The sequence below is a fragment of the Argiope bruennichi genome, chromosome 7, assembly GCF_947563725.1.
Source record: "Argiope bruennichi chromosome 7, qqArgBrue1.1, whole genome shotgun sequence".
In the NCBI taxonomy this organism is placed as follows: domain Eukaryota; kingdom Metazoa; phylum Arthropoda; class Arachnida; order Araneae; family Araneidae; genus Argiope; species Argiope bruennichi.
The window spans coordinates 81,944,422-81,970,414 of NC_079157.1; the positions used below are offsets into that span (position 1 = coordinate 81,944,422).

General features: G+C 27.3%; 1 protein-coding gene across 1 annotated transcript; it reads right to left on the reverse strand.

Annotated features, from left to right (window-relative positions):
- Positions 1–131: 131 nt before the first annotated feature.
- On the reverse strand, positions 132–25,993 carry LOC129975784 (beta-1,3-galactosyltransferase 5-like). Its single transcript, XM_056089004.1, has 2 exons — positions 25,766–25,993; positions 132–1,598 (listed from the first exon to the last, which is right to left on the reverse strand). Exon 2 carries the CDS (start codon positions 1,540–1,542, stop codon positions 493–495), a length of 1,050 nt encoding a protein of 349 aa, XP_055944979.1. The 5' UTR covers positions 1,543–1,598; positions 25,766–25,993; the 3' UTR covers positions 132–492.

A 25,993-nucleotide genomic window follows, 5' to 3' on the forward strand; every position in this document is an offset into this window, starting at 1 on the left:
AGAAATAAAAATCTGAGTTATAAAATATTCATATTTAAATTACAAAGTAAAAGGATATCCAGATGTATTTAAATGCTATAAAACAAATCAAAATTCGGTTTCAATTCAAAATAAATACTTTTATTGTGGTTTGATACAGAAATGTCTAAAAAAGACATCATTAAGTGATAAATTCAAAAATTTGGAAAATATGTACATGATTTCCAGAACAGATATTTTTGGTCTGTTTAAAAGAATTGCCCATGGAAACGAATGAGAATTTAAAGCACTCAGGTGATTAAATTCATGACTTTTACCTCATTCTAAAGAATTAATGGAGTTCTATGACAAGTTCTATAAAATCGCTAGATTATGTTTTCCATTCTTCTATTGTTTCAATAAGGTTGTACTTTTAGCTTGTATAAAAGAAAAATGGTAGTTTATAGCGCCATTTATATGACTCTTGTGATAAAATTAATGACCTTTACTTCATTCTGAACAATTAATCGTCTTTCATTTCTGTTCTAAAGAATTAAATTCCGTAGTAAGCTCTGGTATTCCATTATTTGCTTGTTTAATTCGATTCCAGAGAGAAAGAGCATCCGTTGGCCAATAGCGGGGACTCATTTCAGCTACAATCCAAGGAAAATGTCGTTCTCCATTGCCATTTTTCATCCACTTTATAATATCTTGATCAGTTCGAGCGAACCACACACTCATATCGAGCCTCTTGACTCCAGCCTGTGTGGCAGCAAATCCCGTCAGGAACACATCATCGATCCATAGATAAGGCATTTTGCCTGATGTCGCAGCCTGATACATTCCAGCCATTGCCGACATTGTCCCAAAATAAGCCAGGCCACTGCAATATTCGGGATATTCCTGATATGGATAATCTTGTCGAGTAACCATCCATTTTCCGGAACGTCTGGGACTAGTACCTTCTGGAACAATGCGACATGCTAGCATATTTCTACCCAAAGAACCGGATTGTAGGACTTTTATAGCACGTCGAACATCTATCAATGCGTCATCATCTGCTTTCATGATATAAGCGACTCTTGGACAATTCTTCAGACCCCAACGCAAACCAGCAAGGTGTTTGGCGGTTAAGTTGGTGTAAGAGTCTATCATTTCTAAAGCCACGATGTCGCCATGTTGTCCTGCTTCTCTCTCCAAGCGCTGTTGGATCTTGGGAAGTTTGGATCTCCCAACCACGAACACTGTTTTGATTGTCATATTCTGACCGGGTGGAAAAGAACCCCATGTTTGACGGATAGCTCTTCTGTGCAGCAGATGAGATGGAGACGAATGCACAATCGCCAATACAGTCGGTTGAGGTTCTTTGCAAGGCTTTGCAATCCATTGAGAGTACGGTGGAACGATCACAGGTGTGTTGGGGAGTTGGAAAACTGGTTCTTCCGCGGGTGGTAAAGAGAAAATCTCAGGATCATCTTTTGTGGGGTCTTTAGTAATTACCTTTGAAAGTATCACAGCAGAAGAGAAAAGGAAAAAAATAATGAAAATAATTCTTTTTATTCGTAGGCGACCAATCTTTTTCATGTAGTGTACAATGGAAGGAGGAAGAATGCCACATGAGCTGAAGACAGACTGTCAGTCTGAAAATAGAAATGACTGATTATTAATTAATGCATCACAAAATTCTTAAATATCAATTTGCAGTTTAAGTCATTTTTAATGGTTGAACTACAGTATCAAAACATAAGATTACTTCTACTAATTATCAAAACACAAAGATTACTTCTACTAATTATCAAAACACAAAGATTACTTCTACTAATTATCAAAACACAAAGATTACTTCTACTAATTATCAAAACATAAAGATCACTTCTACTAATTATAAAAACATAAAGATTACTTCTACTAATTATAAAAACACAAAGATTACTTCTACTAATTATCAAAACACAAAGATTACTTCTACTAATTATCAAAACATAAAGATTACTTCTACTAATTATCAAAACACAAAGATTACTTCTACTAATTATCAAAACATAAAGATTACTTCTACTAATTATCAAAACACAAAGATTACTTCTACTAATTATAAAAATATAAAGATTACTTCTACTAATTATCAAAACACAAAGATTACTTCTACTAATTATAAAAACATAAAGATTACTTCTACTAATTATAAAAACACAAAGATTACTTCTACTAATTATCAAAACACAAAGACTACTAATTATAAAAACATAAAGATTACTTCTACTAATTATCAAAACATAAAGATTACTTCTACTAATTATCAAAATACAAAGATCACTTCTACTAATTATCAAAACACAAAGATTACTTCTACTAATTATAAAAACATAAAGATTACTTCTACTAATTATAAAAACACAAAGATTACTTCCACTAATTATCAAAACATAAAGATTACTTCTACTAATTATCAATACACAAAGATTACTTCTACTAATTATAAAAACATAAAGATTACTTCTACTAATTATCAAAACACAAAGATTACTTCTACTAATTATCAAAACACAAAGATTACTTCTACTAATTATCAAAACATAAAGATTACTTCTACTAATTATCAAAACATAAAGATTACTACTGAATTAATTTCAATACCTCGAAAATAAGCAAAAGGCTAGAACTAAATATTTTGAAATGGAAGTATTTGACTTCAAAATCAAATTATTGGAGAATATATATCAATCGAAAATTGGTTAAAAGTCTGAGATTACATATTGACTGGCTGGGCAATGTAAAAAAAAAAAATGGAAAGTGAACGGTTTAATACAAAAAAAAAAAAGAAATATAACCCTTCTGTAAACTGAATATTAATGGATTACCTAAGTTATCTGATCTAAGTTTAAATCTAATAGAGTTCATGCAAAATTTTTAAGAAAGTTCCGATTTTTAACCTTTGAAAGAAAGACATATACTTTCAATCAGGAAAATGCTCTATTTATGGTAGAGAATTATATTTTTTTGTTGTTCAAGTCTATAAACGTCTTCGTTTGTTGAAAAAATTTTGAAGTCTAAAATTACGAAGTCTTTCGGTTTTATTAACTCACATTGAGTAAACTATTGTTGATACACTAATATCTTTAAAAAAGTATTCTACGACTGCATAAAATCTGACAGGGCAGAGAAATTTTGAATATTACCTTTTAATAGACGCGCACGCGATTTCAGACCATTTTAATGGTTACGTCGAAGAATATTTGCCAATCAATTCAAGGCCTTTCTTGAAATATACGTTGCCTGATACAAAACATTGGAATTTATAGTAACATAACACCCTGAAATTTAATAACAAAAGAGAAGAGTTTTTTTATTTGCTTGCTGATTTGAAGTTTTAATGTGCCAAGAATATTTTATTAAACATGATTAATAAAGTCAAGAAATACTGTATAAAAATTTAGACAACGTAATTTTTTCAGAAGTACACACACACACATATATATATTGTTATTTAGAGCATTTTGAATCTGAAAATATATGCTTATGTCTAATGATTAAAAATAATTATTAGGGCAGGAGTAAATATACAATCCTGAATATTTCGTAATTCACTATTACAAAAATTATGGAACCTTAAAATCGTTACCTTCTCTAATCACTGATAGATGGCGACGCGTGTGTGAAATCAAAATTTAATTAAAATTAATTTAAAAAATCTGATAGTGAAATTCCAGAAATGCAGCTGTAGTTGAAATTTATTATTGTTGAAACGCGAATGTTCAGTTACGCGAAGTTAAGAACTCTAGTATAAAAGGAAGTTTTAAAAAAATGATAATAATATTCTACTTCACAAGCATGAAACAAACCAAACTAAGGAAAATTGTGGAGTAACCAAGGGTAGGAGTTCCCAGCAAAACTCTTGTTTAATCTATATTAAAAGTGTTATCTCTTGCCTACCCCCCCCCCCTCTGCAAATCTTGGGCAAAACACAAACGCCATGAGTGCTCAGATATTTATTCTCCAGATACCACAAATAAATATTTTGTACTTAGATGCATTTAAAATTAAACATTGTTAATTAATCGATCTGGTCATTTGAGAAACTTTTGCTGACAAATTCTTGAAATATTACATAAATTAAGAAAGATATTCTTTAGTGCCCATTAAGTTTAAACGCTCAGTGACTCTGTTTTCAGTAATCATATTACAAAAAAATATTTTGTTTCAGTAAAAAATATTATTATATTAATTGCATATTAATCATTTACACTTTAATTTAAAGTATAAATTCTATGGGAGCTAACAGAAAATTAGAGATACAAAGTACGTTATGACCGAAGGCCTTTATAATATTATGAGTGAATTATATAACTATCAAAATTTGAAGTTTTAAAATATTTTGATGAAGAATCTATTAAAGTAGGAATTGCATAAAATATTTAATTATTAAAATTTTAACGAATATTAAGATTGGCGAACCGGCTGGTCGCCAAAGGCGGCTAGTATAGTAATGAAAACCAAATATGCATTTTTGATAATATTTTTCAATTCCTAGTATTAGTTCACATTCTCCCTATATATATAGGCCGCGATGGCCTGGTGGCTTGTGAGCCGTAGGGTTTCAGTTTCGAGACCCGATTCCACCGAAGAACCGTCGTGTAAGGGGGTCTGTTGCACGTTAAATCCGTCATGCCAAACGTGCTCCCGCTGGTGTGATGTGGTGTGGAGAGGGGGGTGCCAGCTCAGGTGTCATCCTCGTCATCTGACCGCGGTTCAAAATTACGAGGTCCATTACAAAATAGCCCTAGTGGTGCTTTACAACGGGACGTTAATCTAACTAACCAAACCAAACAAACCAATCCCTGTATATATATTGATATATCTTATTCAAATTTTCAATCAATTATAAAATACTTTTTATTCATCCACTCAAGTTCAAATACATTTTTTTAAACTTGTAGTGGATGAAACTTGATGTTAACATAGTTTTTTTCAAATATTAATTCATTAATAAAATTTAATTTTTAATACTTTAAATAGTTTTAGCAGTTTGTAATGAAAATTGAAATCAGCAGTCAATCGGTAAAATGCAAGGATTGCAGTATTTTTCACGTGAAGATGAAGAATGCGAGTTCAATTCTTGCGAAAATCAATACTTTTTTAATACTTATTTTTGGATACTTTTATTTAATAAACTATTATTTAATAAAAAATAACCAAAATAAAAAAAAAATTTTATTGACCTAAGTAGGAATTGAATTTATTTTTTTATATTACTACGTTTACCTATTAAAATCAAAATTTGATAATGCATTACAATTTTAGTAAAAAGATCACATACCAAACTTCACTCATCTAAGTCATCACATTTTAGAATTACAATGTTTACATACCTGCAAAAGTAAAGACCAACAGTTGGTCAAAACTTTTACGGACATCATTCAAAATTTGACTTTTAAAATGCTGAACTTTTAACAAATTTCAACGGTCCATACGAGTGCATTTTTGAATTATTGCATTTATATGAATGCGAAAGAACAGAGAGACAGAAAGTGAACTCCTAGACGAATTTACTTAAAAATTTAATGCAGATCTATATTTTAAATGCCAACTTTTTATTCCAAACTTTATATATCTAGCTATTTATGTTTTGCAGTTATCGCGTTAATTTGTACTTGGACAACCAGACTTTCCGTGGATGAATAACGTCTATAAATTCGATAGAAGTCGACAAATTTAATGTAAAGGCCAAAAATCAAATTTTTAGTCTTTGCAAACATTTCTTTATGTTTCCCCGTCTACAGACAGACAAGCCGAGAGACAGAAAGACAGAAATCCATTTTTTTTTTTTTTTTTTTTTTTTTTTTTTTTTTTTTTTAACTCAAGGAGGTTTGAACCATAGAAACTCGTTAAATGTTTTTTTTTTCTTTTCTTTTTTTTTCTTTTGACGATTACAATATTTTCTCTTTTTATACTTCACATACGATAGAAGAAAAATGATGGTTACACTTGAGAAGTTGGAAAGTAAAATATTCTCCATATTTGCAACATGCGACTGAAATTTATGTTTCCCTTGTGCAAAGGTGAATGTTTTCCAACACGAAATATTTGCTAAACAAAAACTCATTTTACGCACAGTAAACTCCTAAATGGACTTTTGATTTCATTATAATTGCGACATGTGAGGGTTTTTCCCGAGTAGTTCTGGAAACCGAGCACCATAAATGTGGAAAGGCAGAAAAAAAAATTCAGTGTTTGCCGCATTCAATAGCACGCTTCATTCACATTTCTGCAGAACGCTTTGTTTTTTTTGTTTTTTTTTCTTCTCTTTCTGTTTCTTTTATGGTTTGGTAGAATTTTTAGGAAGGTAGTATATTTATTGATTTATATATTCGCGATATGAAGTTTAGATACAGCAACTTAACCTTCAACTACTTATTATTGTGCAATTTTTTAATTTTCAAAAAAAATTACGTAAAACCTTCTCTATAAATATGTGTGTATGGAAAATATGATATGAAAAAGCTGGCGTAGAGTTCTTTAATGAATTTTATTCTTCATAAGTTCAAGAAAGTAGCACAAATTTTATCTTTTCTCAAGATTTCTTTGACCAAACTGTATCTTTTTATTTTTCAGTATCGAATCGAATAGGGAAAAGAGATTATGAGAAAACATACTGAGCTTATATAATTTTAGAAAGAAAAAATTGTGCCGACACAGCGTTTCCGTACCTTGGGAAAAAATATAAACCACATAATTCAGACGATACAATTACAATAAAGCCGTAGTTTGATTGGTTAGGAAATTATTTTTTGAACGCAATTAATTAGAAATTAGTGCATAAATATCCATAATTATTAATAATATTAGTGCATAAATACCGATTTAAAGTTTGGAACAATTATGTAATTGGGTAAAAAGTTTCATCTGTATTCTCATGCAATACGATGTAATGTATATTTCATACTACAGAGGAGAAAGTGTGTATGGATTTTGAGCATCATCTTTAAATCTACATAATTAATTTCAACCATCTGGCTTTTTGTGTTTGTAAGCGGTAGTAATCATGAAAATATATAGACGGGATATAGAACAAATTCTCCATTATCATATTTCGTCTAAAGTTTGCCAGAAATCTGCAAATTTTGTGAAAAAGCTGTATGTCAAATTCCATAGCTATTACTCATTGAATTTTCAACTTATCGTGAAACAGATAGAAAGACAGGTAAGTTTAATACTATAATTATATTTTTAAGACTTAAAGAAGTCAAAAAAATTGAGACTTCAAAATCTGGAGATAAAAAAACTTTTAATATTGCAATTTCTTCTTTGTTTATTTTTACTTACAGCTGCTCTTTATTTGCTAGATATAAAGAGCAATACGAGAAAGTAAAACGAAATGAGAAAGACAGACACAGAGGAACGCGAAATCGATTATTTACCTTTATTATCTCTCATCGATTAATTTGTGTTAAAGAGGAAGCTAACAGGCGTGAAAAATCATGTTTTAAATCCATAAGTATTTGTTTTGGCGTTGGCACAGTTTACTTAGAAGAAATCTTGAAAAGGAAAATCTGAGGGAAAGTTGAATGAATATAGCATATTTTGTGAAAAGAACAAAACATTCTCAGTAAGATATTTGCTGGACAAATATTTAAAGTAATGTTGAGAAAGCACGGAAAGAAAAAAACTTTTTTGGTTTCAAAGCATTAAAAAAAATAATAAATAAATACCTAGTAAAGTGAAATGTTTTTTTGTTTTTGTTTTTTATTATTATTTATCTAGTTTTTTATCGTTAATCTCTATAACGTAACTCGATTCTTTAACCTAATTAATTTCATAGCTGAATGATCAATACATCTTTTTATCAGGCAAGTCATAGCATAAAAAATTTAGTATGTTTAGATATCTGAACGTTTAAAAGAATGCTTTTAGCTCAATTAAATACAGTACATTTTCAAGATAAGATTTTTAACGAGAGCAATATGAAATTGTTTACTTAATAAGAAATTTTATTACAGATAAACAAAGAGACTTTATTTCTATTTGTAATGGAGGTAAAAGTAAAGCTAGTTTTGAACTTTTGAAAAGCTAGGAAAAAGTTAAAAGAATAGCAAATCTTTATAAGCATATGGAACAAACGTTTATTTTTTAAAATTTATTTTAAAAGTTTATTTATTAACGCATTTTGTGTTTATGTCTATTCAAATTGTAAAAAATTCAGAGGGAAATTATTAAATAAAGCCACGAATTTTAATTCGAATAGTTGAATTTAAAGTATCGAATAATAAAAACATCTTTATAACCAGTAAAAAAAAAATATCTCCAACAAAATTTGTTTTTAGTATGGATAAATGCAAAACAAAGAAATTTATTATTTTATTATAAAAATGTTTTAATTTAATTTTGATGTAAAATCAAAGCGATTTTTATTTGTTTCTAAAAGTAAAACAAATTAAATGTATAATTCGAAATCTACTTTGGGTCATTAAATCATTTTAAAAGTTGCAAAGAAGAAATGTTTCAATATGCAAACTGGTAAGAAAGCTTTTATAATGTACAAAATTGTAATAAACAAGAACAAGCAGAAGGCTGAATTCGATAAACGTGACTCATAGTCGCGCGTTTTGCCTCTCATTTCATCTCCACTGTTCTGCGACATCACATTCTTATTACATTTGAAATGTATAACATATTCTAAACTAAAATTGTCATGGACCAATGACAAAATTTCTTGCATGAATAGATTCAATTTTAAGCATTATTTATTTTTGTGTTATTTTTATATAATTCTGCGATCAAAGAATGATTGTAGCAATTCTTTAATGTGTAACAGAAAATATCGTTTGAAACAAAATACAGCTGCTGTAAAATATTTTGTTACAAACTGGTATAGCTAGGGATAAAATATTTTGTTTTCTGATTTTAGTTTGGTAATATGCTGAGATTAAAACTTGTTATATTTATCTTTCGAAAGTAAACTTTTATTTATTTATTTTTGTTATGTAACACATTCAGTTTTTTTAAAAAAAATTATGTAACTAATTAATAAAGTTACACAGTAATAATCTTTAAATGACAATCATGCAATACAAAAAGATATTCAATTTTATATAAAAGTAGATTATTTAGAGTTCATTTTTATTTTCATTGTATTCATAATAAAATTATTTATAGTGTTGCCATTCCCACTACACCAAAAAAATAAAAATGAAATAAAAGACCCTTCTATATACATGGAAATGCAGAACTGAAGATTGCAAGTAGTAACTTGGAAACAAATAAAATGGTTTGAAATATCTTTAATGTCTTTATTAGAAGTGACGGGCTTGAGTTAATATACAATATGGGAATACTTTATTTTTGTATAATATTATTTGAAACTATATTAAAAATAATTAAATACAAATTTAATTTAATAATTATTATTTCATTTAATATTTAAACTTATTTTATTTAATCAAGAAATATTTATTTTACATATCGAAATTATTAATCGTATTCCAGAAGTTTGCTCTAAAAGTATAATTTCAAACTGTTCAATGTTCTCTAGAATTTATTCATGTTCTAGAGATCATAGAACATATTCTCTTGTACTATTAAAAATTATGAACTCTCTAGAAGATAGATTCTCGTCTAGATGCACGGATATTTTGCTAATAATATCTCAGATCTTATTGTCACAGATCAACTAACGAAAGTTGTAGTAGAAAATCAGACGAGCAATTACAAAATGCTTTAGAAATATATGTAATTTATCAGGCACTTTAGATAAAAAAAATATATATATAGTAATATTAAAATTAAATAATAAAGACCTGGAATTCCATCAATTAAATACTACTAGCATTCAAATCAAAAGTAATCACTAAAATTGGATTGAAAAAAATAGTAATTGTCAAACAGAAAAAAAAAATTCAATGAAAAATACAAAATTTAAAAAAAAAATCTTGTGAAAAAAATATTAGCAATAGCTCTAACAGATCCATGAAGAGAAAAATACAATGAATCAACAAATAAATATAAAACACATCAACAAAAATAATAACACATTAAAATAATAATAAATTTCAGGTTAATTTTAACTAACTTTATTTAACTTTAAGTTTACTTTATTCACATATCCATAAATCAATCGCTTGAGACATAACAAGTTAAGTTTAAATATAAAAATAACTTATAGTCAGTGTGTTGTGATTTTCTAAGCAACTGCCCGGTTTTAAATATAATATTTTTAATCTACACAAACACAGCTACACTACAAAATTTACAAACACACATAGACAATTAGGTTAAAGAAAACAGTATGGTGGAGGGATTCCACAGGTTCCAGCCGAAGGGTTGTGCATGGGAAATGTTGACCTCAGGATACAGGTCTACCGTTTTACTGTTTGTCTGTAAACGCCACAAGGGGCTTCTATAAAGCGCCACAAGGGGGCTCTTTCTGCTCAACGGGGAAAAGGGGTGCTACAAACTTTAATTATAAACTCTCTGGGTTACTTTTCTAAGATAGAAGTTGAGATTTGCGCGTCCAATAATAGGATCAAGAATATTTTTAAACTTCGTCTCGCGTTACAGATTTCGCTGGCTTATTTTATTACAGATGGAACAAATTTTTGGTACTAGCTTTATCTTAATCACCAATCAATTTCTTCTTCCAAATGTGTTACTCCAAAAAAATTCTTTTTAATACGCACTATATGAAAATTCATCTCTAATCATTGAAATTTCTGTTATCTGTTAACCGTAACTTCTAAGTATTAGAAGTTACAATTTAATGAATGTTAAGAGCCTTTATGATGATTGAAATGTACCGATTAGGATCTTCAGTTTTTGTTGCTGAAAAACCAAATTTGCTTATTTCAATTATCATATGCAAGGAAAGCTTTTAATAAATTAAAAAATATTTGCAACATTTCGTAATCAAAATTTGAAAAAAGAAATTTATTCAGAATTGCGGATTTCTGTAGCGCCCACACTATATCCAAATTTCGCTTTTATTTGCACAGATTGAAATCAAGAATTTGTTCAGTTTCATTTACCAAAAAAATGTATTTTAAAAATCTTCATTCATTGTGCCGTGTTTGACAACTGCTTGCAAATTCTTTTTACGCTACATTGATCTTGATTGACAAGACGGACATGAGAAAACAATCATAAGTACTGGTTTAAAGCTGTGACATTTCAGTCTTCTGCTTTACGAACGTCAACTTGACCATAATTATACGTTTCAAAGAAGAACTGACAAGTAATACAACTAGTTGAATATAAGAAGCAATAAAATTAGAATAATGAGTAGTATCATGATCAATGCCAAAACAAAATTGAAATCAGTCAAGGTTCACTGTAAGTTATCTTGTTATTTAAATTAAAAACGCTTTCTATTGATGAAATATTTTGTATAAAATCTATTCTAATTATCTTTTAATCTATTCTAATTTACTTTACTTAATAGATAAAAGGCAAGGAAAAGACTCAATTAGTTAGAAATCAATCAAAATATATTTAAAAGATTTTATTCATACCTTCGTTATATATTTATCTCATTCAGTGGTGGCTTTAGTTATTGTATGTCCCTAAGCACTGCACATTATGGATTCCCTTTTCTCTTATAATAAAATAATCAATTTAGTTTCCCATTTCAATATCTTTTTAAATTAATCAATTTGTTAAGGATTTACGTTAATTTTTTTTCACTTTCTCGTATACGAAATATAAAGAAAGTATTGTACACGTCAAAAAAATTCTGTATCGAAATTTTCACCAACATATTCTAGGCCTCTCACATCTTAAAAACCCATTTTGGAAATTATATTTGTCTCCGGACACAATAACTGAAAAACGCTTATGAATTAGATACTTCTGAACTTTCAAAAGCATATAAATGCGGTAACTAAAAAACGCAACGATTTAAATTTATGAAATTTGGAGTGAGATTTTGTGACTATAGTTGTGTTCTTGGTTTAAATCGGTTGGAAAAAACACATCTAAAACATGAATCAGATTTTATTATTAGAAAGCTTATAGAATACATATTTTTTACGAATTTATTTATTTGATAATTGGCCTAACAACATATTTTTTCTCGAACTGCCTATGGCCTCCACCAACCCGGTTGCTCTTAGATAGCTGCTTGGTAGGACATTCGATTCAGGACTCTCCGTTTAGACGATTTTGATTTGGATTTTCAACTGAGGAACAGAATAATGCTCACAATGATTCTTGACAATTTTCAGCAAGGGGCACTTAAGAAAAGGCTTTAAATGTTAAAAAAAAAAAAAAAAAAAACTTTATTTTCCAGGCATTTGGAATAATTATTATATAGGGTGTTCATTAATTATTGTCGGGGTTTCCGTACCTCATAACTTTCGAATAAAAAATATTACGCAAAAACCGATTACGTATTCGTAAATTACAACTAAAAGAATTTTATTAATGATATTAAAGTGTAAAGCTTGCACAATTTGCACTTTGTAGGCATTCAGCGGAAGGTGATTATGTATTCGTAAATTCGCTGAACAGATTTTGACTTTTGATAATTGTGCGGGTTCTCCGAGCCCCATACTCTACAGTTATGTTTATTCACTTTTTCTGACACATGAAAAGTGGATTCGTCACTGAAGAACCATTTCCGAAGGTAATTTTCATCATCCTCAATTCGAGTCAAAATTTGTTCAGCGAATTTACGAATGCATAATCGCCTTCAGCTGAATGCCTACAAAGTGCAAATTGTGCAAGCTTTACACTTTAATATCATTAATAAAATTCTTTTAGTTGTAATTTACGAATACGTAATCGGTTTTTGCGTAATATTTTTTATTCGAAAGTTATGAGGTACGGAAACCCCAACAATAATTAATGAACACCCTATATATTAGAAAGTGATATTAATTCAATAGAAACGGTAGCATCAAGTCCTGTCATTAATCATATCTAATTAGCAACAGACATTTTAAAGGAATCTACCATGCAATCTACATATTCACTACTTTTCATGCTTTTTAGTTTAGTGTTAGTAAAGCTTTCATGTTATTTAACACCAAGTATAGAAGAAAATATAGTGACAGACGTGGAGGGTATGGATGATGGAAACACGACGTTGAAGGAGGAATTTAAAAATGATGATTCCGATTCTTTTCAATAAGAAATGGAGACTCATACATATGGAGGAAATAACTTTACTCGAATCAACAATGATTCATTTTTCAAGAAATGCTTATTTTTGATCAATTATGTTGAAAGCACCCAAAATGTAGAACTATTACTTGTAAGTCTGAAATATGGATGGAATCGAGGAGATCAATTGAATGTAATAATTTTGAAGAACATCGAATTGAGAAAATCAAAATTTATTTTATTGATTAATGATAATTTCGAATTTCTGAGAATCAAATAAAAGTTATTGTACCAGATTTTAAGACTGTTGCGTAAATATAAAAAAAAAAAAATTGATTGAATATCAGGGTGAAAGTTCTATTTGAAATTGGACCTTTTCCTTCTTCTTCTAAACCATAGGTTCTCCAGGGGTCCATAGGAGACCACACGGGGGTCCACGTGGACGCGAAAAGAAAACAGGGGTTCACAAGTTGTAAGTGGGGGTCCACGAAAAATTTTCTGGTTTTCATAATAAAGAACAAAAATTTTGGCTTGGATTTACCTATCAACGTAGGCAGGTAGCATCATTCACTAGGTAGGTACTCAAAAATATTCGAAACTCAGTTCAAACACAGAATTGAATAGAACAATAGATAATAGTACAGGTGTTTAATAATAGGACATAGTTTTATAATAATAGTTATTAATGATAGTTTTATAATAATAGTTTAATAAATAGGACACAAGAAAATGTGCTAATTTTTTTCCTTCTTAACACCCCCAATTTAGGGTGATATTTTTTAGGAGTTTTGGGAATACAGTAGAAATGTAGCAGTAGGGGGTCTAGCGAAAATAATAAAACTTTGAAAGTGGTCCACGAGAAAAAAAGTTTGGGAACCTCTGTTCTAAACTGAAAAAGTCTTTATTCATTTTAAAGTGCATCTCTCCATATCAAACGTTTGCTTCTCGAGTCTCATAATATTCAATTATTGCTGCTTTTATTATGATTCATTAATCGACTTTTTCCAACAAAATTGGGCATAGAAGGATTAAATTATTCCAAATGGAATAATTTAATCCTTCAAAGTAGTAGAGCAAAGTAGTTTATACGAGATATTTCATTATATAAAATATACTTTTATAGAAAAATATTAAGCAAACAGTATTTTAGGATATATGAAAACCTACTGTAAAATGAATTACAAGGCAATAAGCATTATATCTTTAGCATTTGTCTTTATATCCTTTTATTAATATGATCAAAAGCCAAAACACGTGCTACCAATTATATAATAGTTTCTGAGGTAATTGGAAAAATGCCAGGGCAATTATGAATGTTGCTGTAACTGAGACTGGTTAAATAATAAATTTATTTGAAAAAAAGGCATTTTATTAACTCACCAGAACTTGATTATGCACTCACAAAAATTGTAGATCTATTTACAATCTCATGTGATTACTTTAAATCGAAGAAAATGAAAATTCTACAAAATTCTTTGTCAATTACTCCAATGAACCCTAACCTTAATAAACAATCTATATAAATACTTCGAATATAGCAAATGTTCAAAGAAACTCAAAATTAATTATGGAATTCACGCCCAGTATGTTAAAAGCTTTTAAAAAGGAAAGAAAACAGTTGTTCCTTGAAATAACCAAGGATCTTAAATAAAGGATTCAAAGTACAGTTTACTTTCATTAGATACTTATCTAATGAAAACTAAAAACAACTTTTGACTAGTCTTAGTTTCAACTTCGAATTAACCAAAATAAATCTGAATTATAAATAATATTTAAACATAATGTTAATAGGAAATTCAAGAAACCAAAGAAAAGAAAGGATTCATAAAATCTGAATTAACAAAGTTTCCCAACTTAATATTGTGTTTCACTTTTGCGAAAACCGGACCCACAAATGCAATTTTGAAGCAATCTATAACATTCTTTGTCCCTCAGTCAAGTTAATTACAACTGCCATCCCTTTCGGTGGGCCTCTTTTACCCATCCATCAACAGTTGACGCAGCCTAAAACCAAAAGGTGGAGAATTGTAAGTCCAGTAATAAATTTTCCAGGAGAAACTAATGATGTTTTGAAATCAGAGTAATAACTTTCAAACAATAATTGGGAGAGGAAGTCTCAAAAAATAATATAGAGAGGAAGTTACTCATTTTTGAGGAATATTTTCTTGGAAAAAATGTGGAGCTTTATTTGGTTACGAGTTTTATGTTAAGAATGCAATATGGTTTATAAATAACATGAAAAAAATCATGAATGATTTTATTTATTTTGAATTAAAATTATGCTATCCATTTGCAGCATAAATCTAATGCCTTTTGTAGAAGGTACATACAATCTCGACTAATAAAAAAGACGTGTTCGCACGTGCGTGCGTGCGACAGCGATCAACCTTGCCAAATATTTACTTTTAAGAGTGGAAATGTGCCTTTAGGAAAGAAGTTTTTAAAAAATTTATCAGAATTTTAATTAACTAAATATTTAGTTGAATTTTGCACAAAAATAAAATTCACCTTTTCGAAATTTAAAAAATTGTCTTTTTAATGATACCAATTCAAAAGCTATTTGAATTTTGGCTATTTCTTAAAATTATTTCTTTTTTACTAATTTCCAGCAATAAATTACAATAAGCCTGAAATTTAAACCATTTTTATTGTTTCATCAAATATTTTACTGTGATTTTCTCTCGTTGTTGGAAGTTAAGAAAGAATGATTCTGTTTAATATCTGTGTAATTTTCTTGAGAAATAAACAAGTGAAATTACAATTATGTGAAAATTAGAACACAGTTTATCTTAAAGGTAACATTTTTAATAGCAATGTGATATCATTGAACTTGACTCCATTAGGATGGCTCATGTACACAATGAAGAGAACATATGTAAGACTATTAAAATAATGCATCTTTGATATTTGTTACAGATTGATACTTAAAATATTTTCTATTGGACATTAGATAATGCATGAGATTTAACTGAAAATAATACAAATAATATTCTATTATAAATAATATTAAATATAGAGAGATAAAGCATGATATTTAATTGAAAATAATATAAATAATATTCTATTCTAAATAATATCATATATAGAGATAATGCTTGATATTTAATTGAAAATAATACAAATAATATTCTATTCTAAATAATATCATATATAGAGATAATGCATGATATTTAATTGAAAATAATACGACAATATTCTCGGTCATACAGTTGGTCATCAGGGTTGGCTGATGAAGCATTAATAAATATTTAACCGAAAAGTGCTAAATCAAAGGAATTGTTAGTACTAAATCAAAATTAGCTAATTCTAAATCAAAGGAATCACCATAGTTTCTTTTAATCTTTTTTTAATATTATTACAACTAATAAAAATCTTCTAAGTAAATTCTTAAAAGTGGAAGAAAAAGATAATCTTTAGCATCCTATAATAAGCTACAAATTCTGTCGTTTTGGGATTCCATCATAATCTCCCATATACTATATCACACAGAATTTCAATTCAAACAAGACTTGAAATTAAAGCTTTCGACTCAAGAATAATCTGAAACATCTTTAAAATTTAGATATTCAGTGAAAATTATGAAATAGTTTTAAAAATCAAAATATTATATTTCATTTTTTATAAATTTAAAAATAATCTCATATATATTCTTCATTACAAGCTGTACAGTTTCCATAACATAAAATAATAAGGTTGTTTTTTGAAAAAAAAAAAATATAGCGACGTTCATTTTTAAAAAAATAAATTTATACCACTGAAAATTATTTCATTGCTATATAGAACATAGATTCTATTGCCTGAAAAGTCATACATCTTTCCTTCCTAATTAAAAAATTCCTTTCATGTTAAAGTAATTTTCTTTTTAAGAAATATTAAATCGTAAAATTCAACACATGGATTATTTTCTATTTGAAAGAAAAGATACAAGAATAAAGCCTTGTATCAACACGATTTTGTGATAAGCAGTTTAGTATATATAGAAAATTTTGTACCTTATAGATATACAAATAATTACTAAACTAATTTCCAATTTTCTTGCAAAAATAGCTGACATTGTAACACCTCAAAAGAAACTTTTATTTATTTTCAAATTTTTAGCTCTGTATTTATGAAAAAAAAACTAGTTATAAATCAAATAAAATTAAATATGAAAATATATTAAAAAGTCTCTGAATATCTAAGAAATAAATATTGAATTCTTTATCACAGATTCATTTAATTAAATTATTTCAATTTTAAATATTTACAATAAATTTCTATCTTTTCTTGTTCTATTATTCATTTTTATCTTTCTGTAAACCAAATTTCAAAAATCGTTTGTATTCATGAGATATAAATATTTTCTTCCAATAAAAATTCGGAATTTTTTTTAGATTTGATTGCGAAAGATCTTGGAATTGTTTCTCCTTTCTCTTTTTTATTGGAAAGATGAAAACAACTAAATTTCTCCAATGACGTAATATTTCGAATTTTCCATGTTTTCTAGGCAAGAAAATATTCCTATTATTTCTTTGTTTCGTTTCATGACAGTGAACTCTGACAGGTTACATGTTTTCATGACCACTTAGACTAATTTAGCGTACTGCAAGCCTTTTCTCGCAAGTAGTAACTCACTGATCTGTTTTCCTATTTCATTGCCACAACCTTGTTCTTCCCATCTTACGAGACTGACATACAATGGAATGTTTCAGGCGCCATTTCTTATGCATAAATTTTATTGCCTTACTGAAAAGAACCTTTCTTTAATGGAGAAATCTAGTCCTTTCTTTTTTTCTGTTTTTCCCTCTCTTTACAGACACATTACTTTATTACTCCTGTTTTACGACTTAAGTGTTGTATTAAAATATACATACGCAGTGTGGTTTCTATTTGTCTACTTCTCTATGCATAAATATCTATCAATGTCAGAATATAAATTATGAGATTGCTTATGGTTTGAGAGAAATTTTAAAGAATAAAAATAACATATGAAATTATATAGTAAAATATAATTCAAGATATTTCAAGAGATTTGGAAAGAATAACTTTTTCAAGAAAAGTCGCTGAGGAAGTTCTACTAAGCTGAAACTCGCTTGCCTGTATTTTGTGAGTGCGTATACTGCACTAAAAATCGCGCGCCTGAAAGATATATGAAATATTTTTGCGCAATGCTTGTTGCGTATTTTTATGAACGAATATTTTAGGCGTATTTCAGGCGTCAGAATGTTTCAGGTGCCCTTTCTTCTGCATAAACTTTATTGCCTTATTGAAAAGAACTTTCCTTTAATGGAAAAATCTAGTCCTTTCTTTTTCTTTTTTTTTTTTTCTGTTTTTCCCCTCTTCACAAACACGTTACTTTATTACTCCTGTTTTACGACTTAAGTGTTGTGTTAAAATATGCACACGAAGTTTTTACAATTTGTCTACTTTTCTATGCATAAATATCTATCAATATCAGAATATAAATTATGAGATTGCTTATGGCTTGAGCGAAATTTTAAAGAACAAAAATAACATATGAAATTATATAGTAAAATACAATTCAAGAGATTTCAAGAGATATGTCAAGAATAACTTTTCCAAGAAAAGTCGTTGAGAAAGTTCTTTCTAAGCTGAAAATCGCATGCCTATATTTTGTGAGTGCGTATACTGCACTAAAAATCGCTAGGCTGAAAGATACATGAAATATTTTTGCGCAATGCTTGTTGCGTATTTTGATTAACGAATGTCAAATAAACGAATATTAAATATTTTCAGAATCACAAAAATTGCTCTGCAGTTTCTCATAAATTTTGCATTTTAGAGAGAAAAATTCGTTCAGCAACTTATCATTTACTGGCCATATATTCCTCATATCTTTATCGTTTATTTGGTACAGAATATCCAATTTTGGCTCTTGTGTCATAAAAAGCCATTTTCGAACTCTTTTACTGTTATAAATTTAAAGTAAAATAAAATTATTTATAAAAAGTGTACACTGAAAAAAAAACAATACTTTTAAAATTAAATAAGGTAATGTGTATTTAATACGTATTTAATGAATAAATCTCTTAAAATGAGTTGAATTACTTAAGGTCTACGTACATACTTGAAACTTCGAAAATCGTTCAAAATATCGAAAAAAATTTTATTGCTTCAAAATGTTCTCTGGTCCTTTATCTTTCAAACGATACAAAGATGTTGTCAATATATGGAATATTTCTCTAGTTATAATTATTTTTCTTGATGTACTTACACTAAAAACTCTATTTTCGCTTTTTTTTTAAACTCATTTTATGAAGAATGATATTTTTCTACTATGTTGCTTCATTCAAACAATCATAACTCAACAAGATATCAACCAAATACAATTATTTATATATCAAAATAATCTGTATGAAACAGTGGATGTTTTGTGCCTCAATCAAAGTTATATTTATAGAAATAAATTTTTAATAGCTATTTAAAATTTAAAATTACAGAAAAAATCTCGCTTTTTCTATTCATTGTTGATGAAAAAATTGGTAAAAAATATATATATATATATATATTTATAACTTGATGGAGGCAGACAACATGAAGACTAATACTAGGCATAATTTCCAATTAGAATTGTGTGTCTGTACAAATTAGAATTTAAGATATAATGCTTCAAAAAATATGCTAATTATCTCATTAAATATTACTTAATTAATTAATAATTAGTGTAATATGGCTTTCTCACTGAAATGAGTTTAAACATATATTAATGAATGACCTATTGTGAAAAAACAGGATTTTTAAAGTTAAAATTTTAAAATATTTCTAGTGTGTACGTACACCTTAAATTTAAATCTTATTTAGAATCCTTATCAGCAATACTCTGAGTTGTACCTTGTAATTTTGAATGATATTTATTTAATCCACATCACCCTCAATTAAAATTTCATTTTGACCTAAAAGAGAATATTTGACCTTTAACGGATTTAATGCCGATAAGTCTAAACGATCAGTCAACACGAAAAATGAGGTTCACCACCCATCTGTCCCAAAGCCAATGCTTTGTTACGAGGCCATGCAGCTCTTGAGGAAATGAAAAATCTCGTGACATTGCCCATCTTGAATATTTATAATGTCATGAAAAATTGTTTTCACTTATAATTGTAGCAAGCAAAATTAGACAAAAATCTGTAACGAAGCAACGAAAACGAAGCTGCTATCATTTCTAATCGGGAACACAATGACCTAATTGTAAAGTCACTGGTTAGATTCATAATGTCCGCGAGATTGAAGCACATTAAAGAATCGTGATCAGAAATCCAACCACTCATATGATGAGAAAATTTTAAAGGCAAAAGGGCGTTTCCACCTTAATGTCATACTTGTTATATGCCCACGAATCAACAATAATCCAACCATCCTAGAAAACCCTCTTGTAGCTTTAAAAGGGAATATTAATACAAATAAAGTTATCATTTCAAAATGATGTAATTCAGTCAAAATTTGAAATTAAAATTTTTTTCTTTAAAAATTTTTGACAATCAGCTTTCATTCCTCATATTAATAGTGTTAATTTAGTCATACCAATCAACATTTGAAGTACATCTTTAAAAAATCAAAGAAAGTATTTTTAATTATACTTCCACTATAAATATAATTATAATTGGTTGGTTATGATTGTGAATTAATTAATAGATGAAATTAATTAACGAATAAAATCTTAAACTCTGTTTTGTTTCTGAGGTTGAAGGCCTTGTCGAAGTTATATGTTGCAATATCGATATCTTTCGAAAATGGAGAGCGATTGCAAATAAGTAACCATAAATGATGCATCTAAGGTGCATAAATTTTTATACGAAATTAAAATTGACGAAATCAGTATACGGTTGGCGGATTCTATAGCTTTTTGCCCAGACATCAATGTAAAGTGAAGTAGTTTTTGAGATTCCTTCCGAAACTGAAGAATGGTGGGAAAAAGATGACCATTGATGACATATCTAAAGGTCATCAGTTTTCATATGTAAAAAAAAAAAAAATTATTAAATTGTTAAATTAAGTTGTTAGAGCCGAAGGACTGATTTATTTCTTAATTATTTTAAATATATAAATTTGTTATCTTAACCTTCGAATTCATATATATAATATGCAATGCAAAAGGAATATTGAGGATTTCAGAATACAAAATAATAATAATGATAATTCTAATTTCTTCTTAGTATATTGTAAAATGACATTAGGTTCAAAGTTGTAAACTATTGTGTCTTTATTATCGCAAATTTATTTCAATAATAATAAAATAACTTTAAAAAATACTTAATTTTTTTAATTCTTCAAAATAGCCAATGATTCCTGCCAATTGACCTAATAAAATAAATATAATGTATCTTGAAAAAAGCCAACTGATCGAAGATTCAAGATAGTTCATATGACATAACTAGAATAATTTATTCATCCTTATATCAATTTTCAATAATGTTAACAAACCTTAAGCATTGTTTCAATGAGTCACTATCCATTTATTTTATAAATAAACAGTTTTTCTCTCATATTAGATAAACGTAGGAAAAGAAACGAATTATGAATTATTTATCTTCCGTTTTTTGTTGTTTTTGTTGGAAAGGCAGGTGATTCCATCTATGCCTAGTGAACAAGTCCATTAAAACAACCAAAAACAAAATCATCTGAAAAAAACACAAGAATTCACAGATATTTACAAGGTATGAGTGAAAGAAGAATGCTTCAAGTAAATAAAAAAAACACAATCATAATTTTTAAGAAAGCAACAGTATCTTTTAGTAAATTGACCTAAAAGATTATATACTTTCATTTATTCTCAATACAACTGATCAAATACACTGATGCAATAATTTATTAGTCGGAAGTCGATATATTCTGAACATTTTCTGTTAAATCTGAATTTTTACCATTTTTAAACGTAATAAAATGCGGAATGATTTTCAATACAATATAAATTTCGTTCGACTTCAAATTAAAGAAAAACACTGAAGTAATTGCCAATTTTTCTTTTAATTTGCATTAATATTTCATTAATGAATGCATCTCCAAAAACAGTATTTAACATTACGAAAACGGAATATAACAGCTTGAATGATAGAGATTGATCAATGGTTTAAAATACAAGAAAAATTATTTCAAGCTATACAAGAACAGAGTAATTTGACAAAAAATGAACTATTATCATTGGCGCGAATTTAAATTGCAAATTAAAAAATTGTATATTTTGAAAAAAAAAATATATTGAAGTTAAATTCACATTAATCAATCCAAATATATTTTCAAAATATTTATATAAAATAAATGATGTTTTTCCCCCTACCCTGCAAAATGAATGATGACTTCATAAAAAGCAGATCCAGTTTTTACCAATTAAATCTCAAAGGCCTTTATTTTCTAAAGAAATCTTAATTTATATTGATATAAACATTAGAATTCATCCTAATAAATCTAGTAAGCTCACCGCTAGTTGATTAGCATTCAATCAACTAGTTGCGTTCAAACCCCCACAATACATTCCTCTATTTAAAATTTTTATTAAATACTGGAAATATTTTTCAATTAATTAAAATTTCATACCGAAATTTCTCCAAAATTTCGGTTTCCAAATTTTGCATTATTCAATTATGAACTCTGAAACTATAAAAACATTTCCATGACAATTTTTAATTTTATTCATGAATTGTGAAACAATGATTAATTTCATATTTATACTAATATTTATTTCCTATCATTAAAAAGAATTTTTTTAAAAGTACAAATTTATTACCTTAGAAATTAAAATTTCATAATTAACAGATTGTGATTTAATTTACGAAATAATAATTCTTAATGTATAATTATTTTCTTCGTTGTGGTTTGCATCATATTGTAAACAAGCAACTCATTCTTTCGATTTTAGTTTCTATCTCCAGAATTTCGATAAAAATTTTCATAGAAATACTGAAAAATAGAAATTTTATTTATCCAAAAAATGGATGCAATTACAAAATTTCAAAAGTGCGAGATACTGATTTCCGTAATTGCTGCAAGTAAATTGGAAATTCAGTAGCATTCATAGTTTAATTTTTCATAAATTCAGATTATTTTATAAAGGAATTACCTTCTGGTTTTTATTAATTTAATAGAAGTGTAGTTTTAACTTTTTATTATTTTATACTTTGTGGTATTGAATATATTGAATGTATTACTTAGTATAATTAATACAGAATTTCATAATCAATTTTTGAAGAATAATCAATTTTTTAATATTAGACAGCCTTTTCCATATGGAATCTAAATTTAATTTGTTAATATATTTTTAATTTTGATAATATTTATGATTTACATTGTCGTTAAAAACACAAAATGGTGCAGCGTTTTATAATATCAGAAAAGAATTGAAAGGAAAATATCACCATTTCCACATATATAAAAGTCGAAATTAATTAAATCGTTAAAAAATTGTATTGTTCGAATTTTAATTAAACTGTTACATATTGATTGAAATGACAACAATATTTTTAATATAATTAATAAAAGTAGTAATATTGTCATTTATAATTTTTTATTATTATCCCTTCTATAAACTTGAAACAAAAACAAATAAGTTTCAATCTTAGAAAGTACAACTAAATCGAATCTATTATTTCGAAAGGAATGAAATATAATTTGTGCGATGACATATTATAATAAATTTAATTAATATTAATCATTCATAGTTTTTAAAAATATTTCTTTACTTTACTGAGCAATGAATAAGGTTATTTTCTTATGAAAAATAGCATTATAGAACACTCTTCCTCAAAACTGCTGAAAAAATTAATAATTTTTATAATAATTTAATATTCATAATAATTTTTATAACGTTTAATTATTTTTATAATTTAATTAATATTTTATGTTATGGGTAAAAGATATGCGATTGTGTTACAAGACTGTTTTATTTTTACAATCATAATTACAAAAATGTAAAAAATATAAGCGCTTAAGCTTAATAAAGCTTTTAATTTGAATTTTCTTTATTATATAACGTCACAATATCCACTTAAAAGTATAATGAATAAATTATTTTTAAATAATAATAAAAATAATATAGATGATTTTTTAAAAAGTTAAAATGTAATTGTTACAAATAAGCATTGTTTTTACAATTTTTAGAACTAAAATCAAGCGAAAATTTTATTTAAATAGTAGAACTAATACTTTTATAATAAATATTATTTAAATTAAGTAAAATTGCCATTTTCTAAAAATACTTTGTGCATAACTGAGTACAATATTTTAGATAATTTCACACTTGGCAAATAAATTTTAAAATTTGGATTGCATCAATTTAGACTTTTTATAAATAAATGCCAAATGTCAAATGAAATGCCAAACGCAAACAGAAAAAAAAGACAAAAGAAGAAATCTGAAGCGCATTTATAAGTATCTTGGTTTATAATTTTTAAGGGGAGTAATTATTTTTTTAATAAATATTCAATATTCTTCTGCGTTTATTACATATCCTTCTACATGCATGAAGGAAAACTTCTAAATATGATTTGAAACAGGAAATAATAAAGACAATGAAAAATTTTCAGCCTTTAATATGGAGAAACAATTTAGTTATTAACTTTTAAAAACCAAACATGAAAGAGGAAAATAGTTTGATCTATGATTTATCTGATTCCTTCTACAAATTTTTACTCTATCGATATCGTTGTGAAATGGAATATATATATATTCTTTATCTTTTATTCCAAAGATTGAAATAACCGACATAAATCAAATATATATTTATATATGCACATTTAATATTTATATTTACCGAATTCATTCACCAATTGCATTCAGAAAAAATTCTGAATGCAATTCGTATGAATAAATGTATTCGAATTTCTGAGTGTAATATTTACAATCTCAGGTACATTTTTCAGAAGATTTATAAGTTATTCTGCAAGGACATGCACACATTATTTATTCAATGATTTTGTTTTGAAAACTTTTATATTAACTTTGAAGAAATAAAATTCGTATCAAACATCGATCACCAACAATCAAGTAATAAAATTTTATAATTATACTAACCTTTCTTGAATATATCTAATAAATTAAACAAAACAAAATTATATTGTAAATATGAAATGTAATAAGAAAATAATATTTTAATTTCTTTTATAGTAGTAGTTTTTTGTCGTTAAAAAGTTTTCTAACCATTTATGTCATTATTTTTAATCATAAATATTAGTAAAAATTTTAATAAGTGTAATTATATTAACTAGTTTAGCACCAGTAGAGAAATTAAAGCCAATTTAAGAATTTGAGAATAAGATTTAATTTTATCAGAAAGCATGTATCAAATATCAGAATATCTTTTTTTAAAAATATTTCACTTTTTTGGCAAAATAATTAATCTATTCAAATAGGAATTTTATTCTCTATCTTAAAGCACTAAAATAAATAAATACAGCACGGAAAAAAACCAAACAAAGCATTAAAAATTGTTATATTTTTTGAAAAACCCTGAAAGATTTAAAATCTATAAGTAAATTCGAAATCATTTTTAATTCAAGCGAAAAAAATACCTGAAAGTTTCATGATTATTTTATTCTAAATATTCTAATTATATTATTCTAAATATTCTAAATAAATATAATAATGCGGTGAAAATGTTGAAAAGAAAAATATAGAATTAATAAATATTACCATATAATGTAATAAATACTTTAAAATTCAATAAATTGATAACACAATCGCAACAAGATAAGATAAATCAGAACATGAAAATAACTCGACTTACCGAATGTTCGGTTTGAGAACAACTGTTCTTTTCCCTCATCTGTATTCTGAAACCTACTTAACTCTTCTGGTTCCATTCTACAAGAACAGTTTCCATTGGCAGAACAGCCCGCAGGTGAAATTTCACCGTTTTTGACTTCTCAGCTAAGTAGGCAATTCTTAATCGTGATATCCTTTGTTTTGAGTCGTAAATTTGCATGCTTGAAATGAAATTGACGTCCACCGGACA

What these genes read in the sequence shown, in the direction of transcription:
- LOC129975784 (XM_056089004.1), bottom strand. Translation starts at nt 1,542, where the DNA reads ATGAAAAAGATTGGTCGCCTACGAATAAAAAGAATTATTTTCATTATT.